We start from the raw sequence: 16,174 nt of genomic DNA, 5'->3' as shown, positions 1-16,174 counted from the left end.
AACTTTGTGGAGTTTTGAGTAGCAAAACTCAGCGAACTACGCCCAGGCCTAATTAAGATATCACTTTTATCTTATGTGTTCTAAGTCGCCATGCCCATGAAAGGAATCTAGACATGCTAAACACAACTACCTCTTTTGTATCACATTGGAGAATTCTAGAGGCTTCCCAAAAATGGCCAACAGCTTGCACCAGGGAATAATCCATTTCTTACGGGGCATAATGTATGCCAGACAGAATAAGGTAAAGTGATCAATGGTTTCAACTAGCTGTAGACAAAATGGCAGATAGGAGATACAGGGTTGGCTATGTCCCAAGTGGAATTAATAGAATTTAAGGGTAAAAGGCCCAGCCTGAATTGTATATACAGGGTTTTAGCTTGATCTGATTGCACTGTATCAAAAAAAGGCTCAAAAGAAGGTCTACATTTGTGGCTCAAAAAGTTCTCAGTTAAGCTCCCAACTTTTCTTTTGCCCCATTGGTGTGGCAAGAGGATACCTTCCTAGGAAGTTTGTTTCAATGTTGCTTTAATATTCTTTGGCATCTTGTCAGGGTATAATCATACATTTTCCATCTTAAGTGAGTCACACATGGATGTTATCTTTTTTTAACCAGGGAGTACGAAATTGCCTATCTAGCCTAATAATTTCTACTAAACTTTCCCTGTATATTCATAATTCCGGAGTATTACAGATGCGGAGCCCATACTTTAAGGGTTTTAAAGCGATCATGTGGTCAACCCTTTTTAAACCCAGATCAAAATGAAGGGGGGTGAGTGGAGTGCTTGTAGGGAGACCAATAAGGGGCCTAATAAATTTGTTTTCCGCAAGATTGGGGGCAGTTGTGTCTGACCAACTCCAAAACTCTGCACCATAGACTGCCCCGACACTGCTTTGGCCCTGCATACTTTCATTGCTGGAGTTACAGCTCCAGTAGAGGTGGCCAGGATTTTTTTTCTTATTGCCATATCTCTTTGCAGTAAAATCGTTTTGCTCTTCCTTACTTGCTGTACCCAAGACATGTTGTCTGATAGTCTTACACCAAAATAATCAAAACCCGTTACCTGCTCAAGAGGAGACCCTTTTATCACTATTTTGCCCCTAAAAGATCGATGGGGGTCTAGGACCATGAATTTATTTTTTGCCTGATTCACCTCAGGGCCCCTTGAGTGGCAGAAGGATGAAAAGTTATAAATCAGCGACTGTAACCCAGGTGATGTACGAAATATTAACAATGCATCACCGGCAAACATTAAGATGGGAAAGCTCTGATTTGCTGATTTTGGTGCATCGTGCATTCAATTTGCTAGTCAATGAACTGCTCCATTTATATATACACTAAAAAGTTTGGGAGGAAGCACACATCCTTTGCCCTTACCCCGCGCTTAATACTTATCATATATGTATGGTCTACCCCCCACGTTGCACCTAACCTGGGCATATGATTCTAGGTGTAAAGTTATTAATATTGCTATAAGATTTTCTGTTATGCCATATGCCTCCAGGACAGCTCAAAGGTTCTCCCTGTGCCCCAGGTCAAAAGCTGCCCTCAAATCAATGAAGGCAACGTAAAGATGATATTGCTTCAGTGCTACGTACTTCCAGCACAACGCACTGAAGCAGAAGACCTGGTGCAAGGTACTGACTGGCCTAAAGCCTGCCTGGCAGTCCTCTAAGATGTTGTGTTCTATTAGCCAGTCTTGAAGTTTAAATATTATCTTTCTTGGAAAGTCTTTTTGATTTATATCAATTAAACTGATGAGTCTGTAATTGAACACTAAGTTCTTCCTCCCCCTTTAAAAAATAGGCACGATAATAGCGCAGTGCCAACATGATGGTATATACTGAGAAACATCCTTTACAACGTAACTGGTACAACGCAGTACCGTTACGACGCAGCTTTAACAACGAAAGTCGTTACAACGCATTTCGCTGGAGGGCGCTCTAGGATAGGGGATAGTTTAATTTACTATCCAACACCTTCCCTACTATCCACGGGGACTGGTGTTGGAATAGTAAATTAAACTATTCACTATCAGTGCCCCCCCAACGCAAGTCGTTTGTAACGACTTGCGTTGTTAAAACTGCGTCGTAAAGGGACGCGTTGTAACGGTACGCGTTGTACCATCATACATCCGTATATACTTGCCTCTTAAAATGACATTACTGAGGGCATGTAAATATGGACCCACAATCCTAGGGTGTGATAGATATAAATTTCCTTGGATGACATCAGGTCCCGGGGCCTTCTCCCTTTTTAATAGGTGCAAGGCAATCTTGCATTAAAGTCACCTGCTATGATCTTGGAGTGGGATTCAATTACCCAGGAGTCTTACTATTGCTAAGGAGCTGTTGTGCTCCAGCCACTCCTCCAGAACATTAAAAGACGCTTGGTGGTGCCAGTGCCCCTTTCAAGGGAACCACTACTATCAAAACAATATGACTAAAATGCCCTCGCAGTGCATTGGTAAGACTCCTTGTCAGAGCTGTGAGTACTAAATGAGCAGCTCCTTCCACTTACTCATTATTCTTTTGTTCTGCATTTTACTTTTTTTTTAATAAGCTGGGGTTGATGGGGAGTCCAAGACCCCTGCTATCCTTGATAGCTACACAGTCAGCACTCATGCCAGCATTTTTTTTAAAGGGGTGCCTGGTGCCAACCAAGGCACCAATTATCTACAAGCTGTTAGGAGCCACAGGGAAGCCTCAGGGTCCTGTTATCCCTTCCAGCTCCCCCGCCAGCACCAATAACAGGTGCAGTATTTTTTTTTTAAGTGGGAGCCCTGTTAGCCACTTGAAACACCCACAAGAAGCAAATCATTGAGGCGATGGGAGGAGCCTCTGTGGCCGCTGTGACCCCGGCCAGCTCCCCAGCCAGCAGCCTGCCATGTGAAAGGCCCTAGCCCACCCCAAGGGGCTCATATTTTAAAAACACAGAACTCTGTGTTTATTTTTATTGGCGCTGTGGATCATCCGTGGAGCTGTGGTGGCAATGATATCAATTATATTTTTGACCCCCCCCAGGCCTAAGTGGGCAGGCTAGCCCTATCCTGCACCCCTTATCTGTTTTTTTCATGTTTTAGACAGGACAGGGGATTGAGTACCCAAGTCTTAAAATAGCTGCCGCCACATCTTTGTTAATGTGGGGTCAGCCAATCAGACCTTAACCAGACTATATCGGTGCTGTGGACCCCCCCAGACAACTTGATTATATCTTCTTCAAATTTGTAGGGTAAACAGGTGTAAAAGTCTTGTGAGAGCCAAGAATGTTGAAAAGTAGTCGTTTTTAATTCAGTAAGAGACGATTGGCGTAGACTGCTGAAGGTTTCCCAAAGAAAATAAATGTTGAACTAAAAAAGGCAATGGTGACTACAAGTGGGGAAAAAAAGAGAAATGAACGGGTAGCAAGTTTTTCACCTATAAGATTATTCACGGCAAGCTGATTCACACATTTAATATACTACCACATCCATGAATTATTTCCAATTGCAGATATGCATAATGTTTAAAGTGTTTTCAAAATAAAAATTATAATGCCAATCTAATTTAAATGGTGTGTGTGTGGATGTGGTGGATGAAACCTATAATTTTTTTGATCCGTTCTCAAGAATCTAAGTTAATTGATTAGGTCCAGAACTGACATGCTTATTTCCCGGAATCAAGTACACACGTTCTTATTCTGGACTTTCCAGGAATGGAACTTGCATTCTCCGCCCTCGGTAATAGATCTGATTTGCACGGAAATCTGCACGTGAAAGAGTTTATTTGTACATGTAAAATAAGCTTATATGCACAAAGAAATGTATGAACAGGGTTCATTGTATTTATGAATGCTTTACTCATAAAATGGATTTAAAATCTTCTAGAAATGAAAAAAATGTATTGCTGGCCTGATGCGAACTGAGATTGTGCCAATAAAAAAGTTTAACGATGTCTCACTGAATAGAGTATGGATTTTTTGTCATGCCCTTCCTGGCAAGAGTTTTGCAGCTCTGGTCTACGGTTAACGAATATATTACACAAATTACGCAATGAAAGCTTAAAACGCCCAAGTGTTCTTTAAACAAAAAACCTCAAAACGATTTCTTTTAGCCTGCATGGAGACAGATATTCAGTAGCAGGCAAGGAAGACCAGGGCACCACAATTCAAAACAGCACATACTGAATTCAAATTTTATTCAGATTAACAAAATGGATTCTGGATTCAAGCATATGGATTTTGAGCCAAAGGAGTACATGAACACCTATTACAGTGGAACTGCTGGTGCTTTCAGTGATGACAAATACTTAAAATTCATGCTGGCAAATCTGCATAAGACGTTTTCTTCAGGCAAGTAGCATAATTTTCATGATGATTTTAGTATTGTAAGAGCAACAATAACAATGTTTTGAACGGCGAGCTCCATGCAGCATCCCATTAGCATGCATCTGTATAGAGGGTCACTGCTAGGGGTGAATTGTTTAAGCTGCATATGCAACTATATTATGCTTTTTCCCAGTAATGGGAAGTTTGCTAGGACAGAAGTTGCCCAAATAATCTGTGTCTGTTCCTAGTTTCTTAAGGCAGTCTGAACATTTGTGTTGAGTTGTGAGGAGTTAGTCAAACTAGCCTAGAACCGTGTTACAATGATGTCCTATTTCAGGAATGATAGTTGAGTATGACACTCTGAGAAGTGCAGTGACAGCATAGTTTTGGCTATGAATTACAAGATTTTAATTAGCGAGAGTTACCTGGGGTTAGACCAGGAGGAATTTGCTGTTAGCACTTTTATATACTTTGACTCACCTTCTTGTTTGGTTACCAGTGAACGCTCAATCTTTTAACCTTTTTAGTGGTGTAACAAGGCACATTTTTTCTCACCTCTCTTTTGAATCTTTGCATAATGTTGGAAGGCGTGGTGTGTTGCTAAAACACCTGTCACTGCTTTTTAGGGCAATTTTTGACTTGATTTATTTCCCTTCTTTCTGCAATTGCTTTCGCCTAAAAGATAGGTTTTTGTATATTTTCCTTTTGCCGTTCACATGTCGAGGTTTCTTTGTAGTAGATTATGTAGCCAAATTTTTCTGTTGCTCTCTTGGGGCCTCATTTATGAGGCCGTGCGTCACTTTTACGCCGTCGGAGCGTCACTTTTTGTGACGCACCAGCAGCGTAAAAAATGTGCCTTGTTGCACCATATTTACAAAGTGACGCATCTACGTAGATGCGTCACTTTGTAAACCCCTGCGCTACATTATACCTACACAAGGTATAATGTATGCTGGTGGGGCGTTCTGACGCAAGACAGGGTCATAGAAGTGACGCAGTGAAATCTATAAGGTTTCACTGCGCCACTTCTAGGACACAGATGCATCAATTTCTTACGCCTGCCTCACAGCAGGCGTAAGACTGACGCCGGCCCTTCACATGGGGCTTGCCCCAAGTGAAAGGACACATTGCTGGAGTTGCGTCACTTTTGTGACACACTCCAGCAATGCGTCACTTTTGCGCCGTACAGATACGTCAGAAATACTGACGTATCTGTAACTCCTTGCGCCATGATGCGTCATACTGTAAATATGACGCATCATTTGTCTCGCAAGGAGGGCGCAGTGAAAAGTGACGCATCACTGTTTTCACGCAGCGATGCGTCACTTTTCATAAATGAGGCCCATGGTTTTTCTTCCCTTAAGTTCTTTTGAAACCTACTCAGCTGATGTTTTGTTTAGTATCGACTACTTATATTTGTCTAAAACATCCATCTTAGCAGGGTTATATATTTACCAAAAGCATATAATTAGCGTTTAGTATGTGTCCACTTTGGCTTGTTTGTCCACATTTCAGAAAAGTCAATGTTTCTGTGTTTATATATTCCAACTTGGTGGCTGCAACTGGCCAAAATACACAATCTAATTTTACTTGCTTACCTAACAGTTTAATACTCTAACATGACAGAAAAGTATAAAATAGCTCCACATCGCTATAACATTGACGGCTTCTGTCAGACTATCGGGTTATGCAGTGATTCCCCCAGAAACAGTTACAGCTAATGCTTCGGCAGCTTTTGGGTAATGAACGGACAGACGTCGTCAAAAACACAGAAATGAAAGAAGGACTCTTCCCAGTCATTGTGCATCCCCCCAATCCCCACGTCAGGCACCACACTTATCCATGTCAGCCGGAGTCTCTCATTTTGATGTGTAAGCAATAGATTTGGCATTGATGCTAGTTAAGCAGCATTAAAGGTAAATCGAAAGATTATATAGAATTTTGGGCAGATTTAGCATAAAAGAATGCAAGATTGAATTAAAGGCATATAACAATGTGGTATTCTTAGGTGGGGTTCACATGTGGCTCTTGTGTATTTCAGGCGAAGTTAAAGGCGACCTCCTTATTGACATTGGTGCTGGACCCACCATCTATCAGATTATATCAGCCTGTGAGTGTTTCACGGAAATCGTTGCAACTGATTTATTGGAACAAAACCATCAAGAGATTAAAAGATGGCTGGAGAACAAGCCGGGGGCTTTTGATTGGACCCTAGCAGGGGAAATGGTTTGCGAAATGGAAGGTGACAGGTAAAACACAAACTGTTTTGTTATTATTATTCATTAGCATTTGTTAAGCGCATGGGTACCCTTAGGCCTCCCCGCGCTAGCAACAACAAGCAAATAGAGGTTGGGTGGTTTAAGCAGATTCTGGGAGAGCCAAGTCTTCAGCTGCTTCCGGAAGGAGAGGTGGTGGGCAGTTGAGTGCAGCTGATGGGGAGGGTGTTCCATAGTCTGGCAGCATTGTAAGAGAAGGTACGCCCCCCCTGAATGTGCTCTCTTAATTTCAGGTACCGCTGCCAAAAACAGGCTGGCTGACTGGAGGCATGTTGAAGGGCAATGGAAGGCCATAAGTGAATGATTTATCTTTGGACCTATCCCCCAGAGCATTTCATGTGCTAATAATGATCCTTTTAGAGGCATACAATGGTCAGATGACAATCATTTTTAGGTCGAGACTGAGCCAGCGCGCTATCGCTGGTCTGCAAAGATCTGTGGTAGTTCAGTATGGGAGAGAAGCATACTAATTTTCTTAAACCTTTGTTTTCATATTTTTTCCAGTACTGTTCTGTGCACACAGGTTGGGGTGGAGGTGAATGAGTGACTACATCATAACAATAATTCCAAGATCAACGGCGCATAGCCACCCCCAAGTATTGATGGCAGTGGGGGCAGGAGGAGGTGAATAAATGGATGATTACAATGCAATCGTTCTAAGCTCGGCATGGTATAGCCACACCTGGGTCTGAGGGAGCTGTGACCACGCAGCCCTGGCTGTCATCAGGGGGGCAGCTGGCTGGTACTTGTCTCTGGGGAGTGACACATTCTGGCCTCACGGGCTGTCTAATTGCTCTCTATGTCTGTTTTCCAATAATACCACACTTGGGATCTAAGGGAGTGATTCCCACAAGAGAACGTATTGCTCCCTATCTGAATATGAAAACTCACTAAAGAAATGTTCTGCTAAAATGGGGGTTGTGTATTAGGAGCAAAAGGAAGGAGTCCTTTCCAAGGATGAGAACCCTCATTCACCCAAGGGAGATGTGCTTCATCATTGGGCTCCCTCCTCAAATCGGGGCCGCAAGGTCCCAGATGTGGGCTATGACTCTCCACCTAATGTGGTTGGTGGAGAGGAACTAAGGTGTTTTCAGACAAGGGGATGCCACAAAGCACTGTAGGTGAGTGAGGGGCAAAGTGCTAAGAAAAATGTGCATAATAAGATAAAACTATCTTAAGGGCTCCATTTTTTTATTCAATAGTGTACTTGGGTAGGATTAAATAGTGAGAGGACTGGAAGTTCAAAACAAATATTCCCCATAGAGGTCAACACGTTTATGCCTTTGTTAGACTACAATCAGAGTTCATAGACATTCTTCAGGACCGAATATGTAGTACTATTCTCTCTGTAAATTTATGCCATACTCATGTTAAACAAGATGGTTATCAGGGCTGGACTGGGAACCTCAACCGGCCCTGGCAAAGTGCTCGGCCGGCCCCCACTCCCCACTGGGGGGGTTGGAGGTGCCGCTGAACTCTTTGCCGGGGCCAGTTTTCTCTATGCTGCAAAAACGGCCCTGTAACAAAAACGGCCCCCACGGGCCCAAAACCGGCCCCCACCCGTGTAGCGCACCGGGGGTTTGCCCGGTGCCCGCTATGGCCAGTCCGGCCCTGATGTTTATACTGGCCTTAATCATAAGCGCCCATCAGTAACGCTGGTAGTTAATACACCATCCCCATCTGTAACAAAAGAAAGAGCATGATACACTTCGCCTACAGTAATTATGTAGCACATAGTGTGTCCCAAAGCACCTTCACAATCCCCCTGTAGACCCTTCATAAAACACAGGGTGTATTAGTGAGCAAAAAGAAGGTAACATTATTTCCTGCTGGAGGGGATAGACTTAGGCTCTCTACAGTCACAACGTACCCCACAGCCAGTTTGGCTCATAGAACCGCAAGAAACATGAATTAAAAGCAATGGCTGTGTGGAGAAAGCATTCAAAATCTTATTCTAGTGTGTGTTAAAAGGCATCTGCTTCTAAATATATTGAGGACGATGGACAAAAAGGTCAAAATAGACAATCTCCCACTGAACAACATGTGTAAAGACCGAGGAGCAAAGAGATGGGCCTCCGCTAACATGGAGAAAAAGTTCATGCACCCAAACTCAGAGTCCCCTCTCATCAGTGTGATTATAAATCTATATCTCTCTGCAAGAATAAAGGAGCCATCTGTGATTAAGCATCCGTACAGCTGTAATGTGATCAATACACGGATGGGGCACACTAATGTCACCTTGTGAACTTATCTTACCCTTTGGAAAGGTGTACAAAGAGCTAGGGCACTTAGCCAGCGTCGATAGTGCGGCAATGCTGCTCTGAATCTGAGCCCAGAAACGGCCGAGGAGAGAGTTGGCAAGAAATACACAAATGGGCTGACCTGCCGTGACCCCCCCATCTCTCTCTGGACTGCGGCCCGCGTGCTGGGCAAGATCAATGAGGGAGGGTTGTAATTCGTTCCGGTCTCGCACTCGAACTCGGTCAAGTGCTCTGTCTAAACTGCCTCCAACTAGACAAAGAACGCAGGTCTAAAGAGTCAGAAAGGCTCCAATGTAACAAACGCTTACCTAAATCCTGAACCGAGTGTACTGTGTAACGCAGGGTCCTGGCGAGAAGAAGGGTCGCCATAGTGCTATCATATTTTAATAGCCGGAAAGAAGCATTGGGTGGACATGACTAGTGATGTCATGTCCAGTAAGTTTAACTGGTGCTCGAGTCGGGGTACCACGGGGGTGGACAGCGTCCCCCCACTTATTTTACCGGGAGCTCGGTAACTGGAGCAAATGGAGCCACACATTCACTCTTTGGCCTCTCTGGGGCGAGATCTCGCCCCAGAGAGGCCAAAGAGTGAATGTGTGGCTCCATTTGTTAAGGGGTGAGCGAGGGGAGGCAATGAGTCTGATGGTGCAAGCCACCTTCGTGACGTCAGCCTGGAGTTCAACTAACAGTGCCCGACACCATGGGATTTGTAGTCCAAGCCGAAGTACTACTAAACCAATGCTTTAATTTGCCGCAGCCAAATCACCTCCAAAGTATCTGTGCTCCAATGAGACAAACACACCTGTGACAGTCTCTGAAAAGGTTTCAATAGCGAATACGTACAAAACACAAAAGGCGACCCCCCCGACTATGTGCTGCACCTATTAAGGTTTTTGGTGGCCTCCAACGTCAGGCACTGCGTGTGAAAGAGAATGTGTGAGGGCCAGAAAGTAAAAACAATACGTGTGTGAGTCGGCAAGCGTAGGTGTGACTGAGAATGAAAAGTATCCTGTGTTTTGTGAGAAACTAGATGTGACTCAGATAGCATGTGATAGGCTTTTAAGTGTGTGAGGGGCGAGTGTGTGTGAAAGGGGGCAAATGTTTTTATACTTTTTTTCAGCTTGTAGGGAATGTGTGTTAGCAGTACTTCTTTTCTTTTGATGCTCTGATTATTTTGTGGAATTTTGTGTATCTCTTTAAGAAAATGCCAGCTATGTGAACAAATGATGCAGCAGGTTTACCACCCAGAAAAGAAATGTAGTGGTGGGGAGCCAAGAATTGTACAGGGACAGCCGAGCCAAGGGTTTGGCTGGGCTCTAGGAGACCTTGAATCAGACAAGCCCTGAAATGTTTCCAATGCAAATCATCCAACAAACAGGATAAAGGATCTTCAAAACAAAAAAAGCATATTTCTTTAACATGGTGCAGCTTTGACATTAATATGTCTCATTATACAATATTGAGGAATAATGAAGAAACAGGGACATTTGTAAAACACAATATTTGCCTAAGATCACAGACTTTGGTTGAGTGGAGAAGCCGGGATAAATCCAAGGTTTTCTTGTTTAACTTTGTACATATCAGCCACTAAATAGGTTGCTATTTATCTCTCCTTTTTAAGTTAGATGCTAATGTTTAGTGATTAACTTTGTGCATAAGGGTACAGCGAGTGCAGCAGGCAGAAGCCATATGAAATGTTGTCTCATTTTGGGCTCGAAGTTTCAAGAGAACCTTGAGTTGATCCAGAGCCCAGCATCTGGCTGAAGCCTGGCACGACCTGCAAGTAGCTCACACACCTCTAACAAATGTCCTTTAAAAATACCTACTCATGGGGCCAACTCCAGCTTTATTAATCGGGCAAAGGCCAAGGGTTGGAAGCAGAAAATGGCACAGTCTCCTAGAGCAAAGTCTGAACATAATCATTTTTTTTAACTCTGCCCCAAACAGTTTGACAACAAGACAAATGTGATAATACCTTTATTCTGCCTTGCCTAAATCATCACAGCACGCTGCATTTCGAAACATTATCTGGAACAGAGATCTTTGTGTAACCAGTACATTCCCGGGTATAATGGCACTTTAATAACTCTGGTGGTTAATGCACTTGCTGGAAATGTGTGTGTGTGTGTGTGCGCATTCTTCTAATCAAAGGTTTGACTGAACATAAAATTGCATAGAGGATCAATGTTGCTGCTGTAATGCACAGCATGAAACATGCAGTTCACCGATTTCTTTTTTCATATAGAGAGCTCTGCTGGTTACTCTTTGTGCCACAGAGATCATTGTGTTGCCTGCAGGACACAAGTTACAAACGTTGTCATATAGTTCAGTGGTTTATGATTCTGCATCAAGGATATGAATGCAAACTAAAAGGCAAATGTTTTTTTTTTGTCCTCATCTCACCTTGGCACGTACAAATGAACACTCGCAACCCCTATCCATTCTGGGGGCCCCGGGTTGAAGTTCTTGCTGTACCCAGAGCCGACCCGGCTACCCCTTTATTCTGGGGCCAGGTGTAATCATTGGACAATTTCTAGGTTTGTTACCAGCCTCATTTCCTTAGCCCATTCCAGCAGAGGTTGCCATACCATGCTATTCCTATTATGTGGTGTACCCGTTTCTAAACGTGCAATTCTAAGTACAGATTGAAGCCACTTTTTATGCAGGGGAGGGGTAACATCCTTCCAAACTTTACATATTTCTCTGCGTGCAATAAGAATTAAAGTAAAAAATAAAGCCACCTGTGTCCCCCTTAGCCCATTAGTGAGATCAGTGTCCAAACCATAAAAAAACCCTTACAACATTGAGACTAAGTTTCATCTTAAAAACACTCTCCAATGTCCTCTCAATAGTGGCCCAAAAGGGGCCGATCATAGGGCAGTCATAAAAAACATGGATATCGTCAGCCTCTGGCATATCACATCTGGGGCATACAGGAGGTGGGCTGACAAATTTAGCGATTTTTTTGGGGGTGTAATAAAGCCTATTTATAACGTAGTAGTGATTCTTTTTAAGGAGCGCAGATTTAACAAATCTATATAGATATTGAAGAGATAGATTATACAGATCAGCTGAAGGGTCCTCCAGGACAGAAAGTCTCCAAACAAAATATAACGGTGGAGCTAGGATTTCATTCGCCTCAATCAGTTCCCTATATAAAAATCCCAATTCTTTCTTCCTGTGAGTCGGGGCCTGAAGTGCCGACTCGATGTCCCAATTTCCACAATGTTGTTTTTCTCAGTGGAATACCACAAACAGAGTTGGATATATTTAAATCTTGAGAGGGAGTCCCCAATCCTAGACCGCAAAACCTCCCGGGGAAGTACCCCCTCCGATGATACTAAGCCTGACCAGATTGTTATTCCCGCTCTCCTGACTGATAGAGACAGGCTATCCTGGAGACATAGTGGTGTACCTGGGGAGTCCCATATAGGGGCAAAATCTGAATAATATTTTACACCCCAACATCCCTTAACTCTGTTCCAAAGAATCAAGGCAGATTTTAGTACCTTTAGGCGAACCTTTTTGTAAAATCTTGGTGCACCAAATTTATACAAAAATCCAGGGCCACCCCCTTCCTGATCTAACATCGTGTTCAAAATCTGCCCCCAGTGAGAATTGTCTGGGCTACTTAAAAGGGTACGGACATTTTTTAGCTGAAAAGCAAAGGCATACCACACAACATCCGGGAGTGCCAGCCCCCCCTTTATCTGTCTTTTTTTCAGTCTTTTCCAAGACATCCGGGCGTTCTTATTTGCCCAGATAAAACTGCCTATCTTCCCCTGTATCTTTCTTAAGATTTTATCATGGAATGTTAAGGGTATCGTGTTGAATAGATAGGTTAGTTTGGGCAAGATGACCATTTTGACCAGGTTAACGCGGCCATATATTGTTAACGGAAGGTTTTGCCATCTCGAAAATAGATGATCAATATCTTTAGCCACGTTTTTCAGATTTACTTTCACTATGTTATTGAGGTCAGATGTGATTAATATGCCTAAGTACCTAAACTGGCTGCTTGTTGCTCTCTCCCACTGGTCAACTCCCCAGCACATTATTTCTGTTTTTGTGTTGTTGATTAGATAACCGGAGTATCGACCATAGTCTGCCATGATCTCCTCGACTCTGGGGAAGAACTCTGCCGGATTGCTGGTATAAACCAATAGGTCGTCTGCATATAAAGCCAGCTGGCAACAGTAGTCCTTTATTCTGAAAGGTGTAATTTGATCATCTAACCTCAATGCTTGTGCCAGAGGCTCGATATAGAGATCGAACAAGAGGGGCGAGATGGGTCACCCCTGCCTTGTACCCCTCCTGATATTAAAGCGTGGTGACAGAGAGCCGTTCAATAAAATCACCGCCAAAGCACCCTCATAGCATCCTCTTATAGTTTGAATAAAGGTCTCTCCGAACCCCATAATGGTAAGAACATCCCAGAGAAATCCCCAGTTGACACGGTCGAAAACCTTCGCCGCGTCGTAAGCTGCCACCGCTAAAGGCTCCGACCGTGCCACGGCAAGATCAATATTACCGATCAGCTGTAAGGTTAATTCATGGATATATCTCCCTGGGATGAAACCCTTCTGGTCCGGGTTAATCAGGAACGGGACCAGCTTGGCCAATCTCCCTGCCAAAACACTAGTAAAGATCTTATAATCTGCGTTCAGCAGGGAGATTGGTCTATAGGAGTCTGCCCTAAGAGGGTCCTTCCCCGGTTTTAAAATTAACACAATGGTGGATTCTTTCCAAGACGGCGGAATTCTACCTTGAGGGCAATATATATAATTAAATAGCTCACAGAGTTTTGGTACCAAAAGATCCTGGAGCGTTTTATATACTTCGCCAGGAAGAGCATCAGGCCCTGCTGCTTTATTATTTTAGATTTTTTTTATATATAGTTTTATTTCTTCTTCTGTAAAGCGGCTATTAAACATATTGCGGCTGTCCTCAGCTAAGCCTGGGAGAGCCTTACTTTCCAACCACTGTAAAGTCATGATAGAATCTGGAGAGGCCTCTTCTTGATATAATTCTGAAAAGAGGGAAAAAAAACATTTTTCCATATCTTCCTGATCGTAAGATATAGTTCCCTGGCCATCAATTATTAACCTATTAACGTTGTTCCTAACCCGGTCTGCTCTTATCTTTCCTGCCAATACTGCACCGGCCCTCTCACCGAACTCATAATTTTCCATTGAATATGCAGCCCATTGAGCCTTAACTTTTTGGTCTAATAAACCTCGGTATTCTAAGCGTAAACATTCTATTTCGGCCAAGACCTGTGCCAAGACATCCTCTTGTGCGCCTAATCTCCGAGCTTCCACAGATGAGATTTTCTTTTCTATTGTCCTAAATTTAGCTGCCTCTTTTCTGTTACTAAGGCTGGTTAGGCTAAGAAACTGACCTCAAATATGAGCCTTATAGGCGTCCCAAACAAATTCAAGCGGGGCAGAACCTGTATTATTCAAAAAAATAGTTAGTGGAAGAAACGCCGACCGCTGTGACAATGGCTTGATCATTCAGAGCTGCCCTTTTTAGAGTTCATCTACGACCTGTTGAAATCCTAGCCCTTCCTATATTGATTGAAAAGGAAATAGGGGCATGATCAGACAGAATACAAGGTAAAAGTTGAATATCTAGCAAGGCCTCTAAACATACTCTATCCATCAAGATATAATCCAGTCTTGATGCATGCCCATTTTTTTTACTGAAGTATGTAAAGCCTGACACCGAGCCATTCTTGGCTCTCCAGGTATCAATTAAGCCAAGTTCGTGTATCATATTCATCATGGCACGGCGAGATCTCGGAGTGGTAACTGCCCGATGGTAGTTAGAACGGTCTTGCAGTGGATCAAGGAGTATATTAAAACTTACTCCGTCTTAGCAGCGGACTTACTGTGAGGCCAGAGGCACAGCGGCACTTTTTGAAAACCAGCACCAGCTCTCCGAGCGCTTGAACTCCAGACCCATATCTCGCCGCACCCGCTCCGCGGGTGCCGCATCGACGGGAGCGGCAGTCTCCAGTACAGCGGGGCATCCAGGTGGAGGTAAGGCGGTTGTGGGCGCGAGGCGTCAGCGGGGCTGCGAGTGTGCGGGGACTTCATTTCCCAGAAGTCCCTGCAAGACCAAGGAAGAGCTTCCGGTCCGCTCTCCCTGCTGGCCCGCCCCCCGCCCCCCCCACGAGGTTCTTAAGAGGTGTTCAGCCCTCCAACGGTGGGACACTTACTCCGTCTTAGCAGCGGACTTACTGTGAGGCCAGAGGCACAGCGGCACTTTTTGAAAACCAGCACCAGCTCTCCGAGCGCTTGAACTCCAGACCCATATCTCGCCGCACCCGCTCCGCGGGTGCCGCATCGACGGGAGCGGCAGTCTCCAGTACAGCGGGGCATCCAGGTGGAGGTAAGGCGGTTGTGGGCGCGAGGCGTCAGCGGGGCTGCGAGTGTGCGGGGACTTCATTTCCCAGAAGTCCCTGCAAGACCAAGGAAGAGCTTCCGGTCCGCTCTCCCTGCTGGCACGCCCCCCACGCCCCCTATATCATAGCCTCCTTCTCCCGCAGCGCGGAACGCAGCCTGGGCTAAGACTGGGCAAAGACAGGGCCGTTTTAGGCCGTTCTAGACCGATTAAGACCGGACCGGGCCCTCCCTCTTGGCCTTTCTATGTGAATGATATAGTTGGGTTCCCTGCTTTGATTTACTTCATATATTGCCCACATAATGTCTGTCCGTGAAACCAGGAGTAAATCCACTAAGACCTTAAAAAAGCCCACAGGCACCTTAGACGATTTTATCACTAGGACTAGCCTCTCAATTGATAACGAAATAACCAAACTCCAGCACAAAGTATCACTAGAACTAGAGTGTGCTAGGAGGCTCTCTACCGAATTTGCGCAGATGAAAAAATCTTCTTTAGGTAGTATTGCTAACTCAAAAACTCCCGAGCGCACTACTGGACCTATTCCAACTATCATTCTGGCTGAGGTTCATTCTACTGTTAAGGGAACAACCCCCCCTACTACTCATGACTCTGTTGCACCATCTGTTAGTGTCGATCCCGAAAGCCCTCCTCCCTTGGACTCCACGATAGGGAGTATTGAGGGTACCATAAATGAGGAGAACCCAAAAGTTTTGGCTGAAATAGAGTCTAATAAAAGCCAGCTGCCCGATGAAGCGCACCCAAAGCATAAGAGAAAACGCAAATATTTGACTGCCTATGCTAGAAAAAAAGCCAAGGTAGCACTTAGCCAGAATATTATGAGGGGTGTTCCAAATGTGCCTAGTGTAACTATTGACAACACTATATCAGAGGAAGCGCCTTTACCAGTAGAAAGTTTTAATGAC

The 16,174-nt window shown here is 44.2% G+C and overlaps 1 protein-coding gene across 2 annotated transcripts in view; it reads left to right on the top strand.

Moving 5' to 3' along the window:
- LOC144825057 (nicotinamide N-methyltransferase-like) overlaps positions 1–16,174 on the top strand; it is an 80,676-nt gene that overhangs the window by 28,650 nt on the left and 35,852 nt on the right. The window contains exons 1-2 of one of the 2 annotated variants that reach the window (XM_078683966.1): positions 4,106–4,327; positions 6,345–6,552. The exons of the other annotated variant lie outside the window; for it this stretch is intronic. Of the exons in view, the coding sequence (XP_078540092.1) occupies positions 4,189–4,327; positions 6,345–6,552 (347 nt within the window). The 5' untranslated portion in view covers positions 4,106–4,188. Of the gene's footprint in view, positions 1–4,105; positions 4,328–6,344; positions 6,553–16,174 lie in introns of those variants that run through there. 2 annotated transcript variants of the gene reach the window in all.

Source organism: Lissotriton helveticus, chromosome 3_1, assembly GCF_964261635.1.
Source record: "Lissotriton helveticus chromosome 3_1, aLisHel1.1, whole genome shotgun sequence".
In the NCBI taxonomy this organism is placed as follows: domain Eukaryota; kingdom Metazoa; phylum Chordata; class Amphibia; order Caudata; family Salamandridae; genus Lissotriton; species Lissotriton helveticus.
The sequence above is the reverse complement of the archived record's forward strand: the minus strand, read 5'-3'. Positions and strand labels throughout refer to the sequence as shown.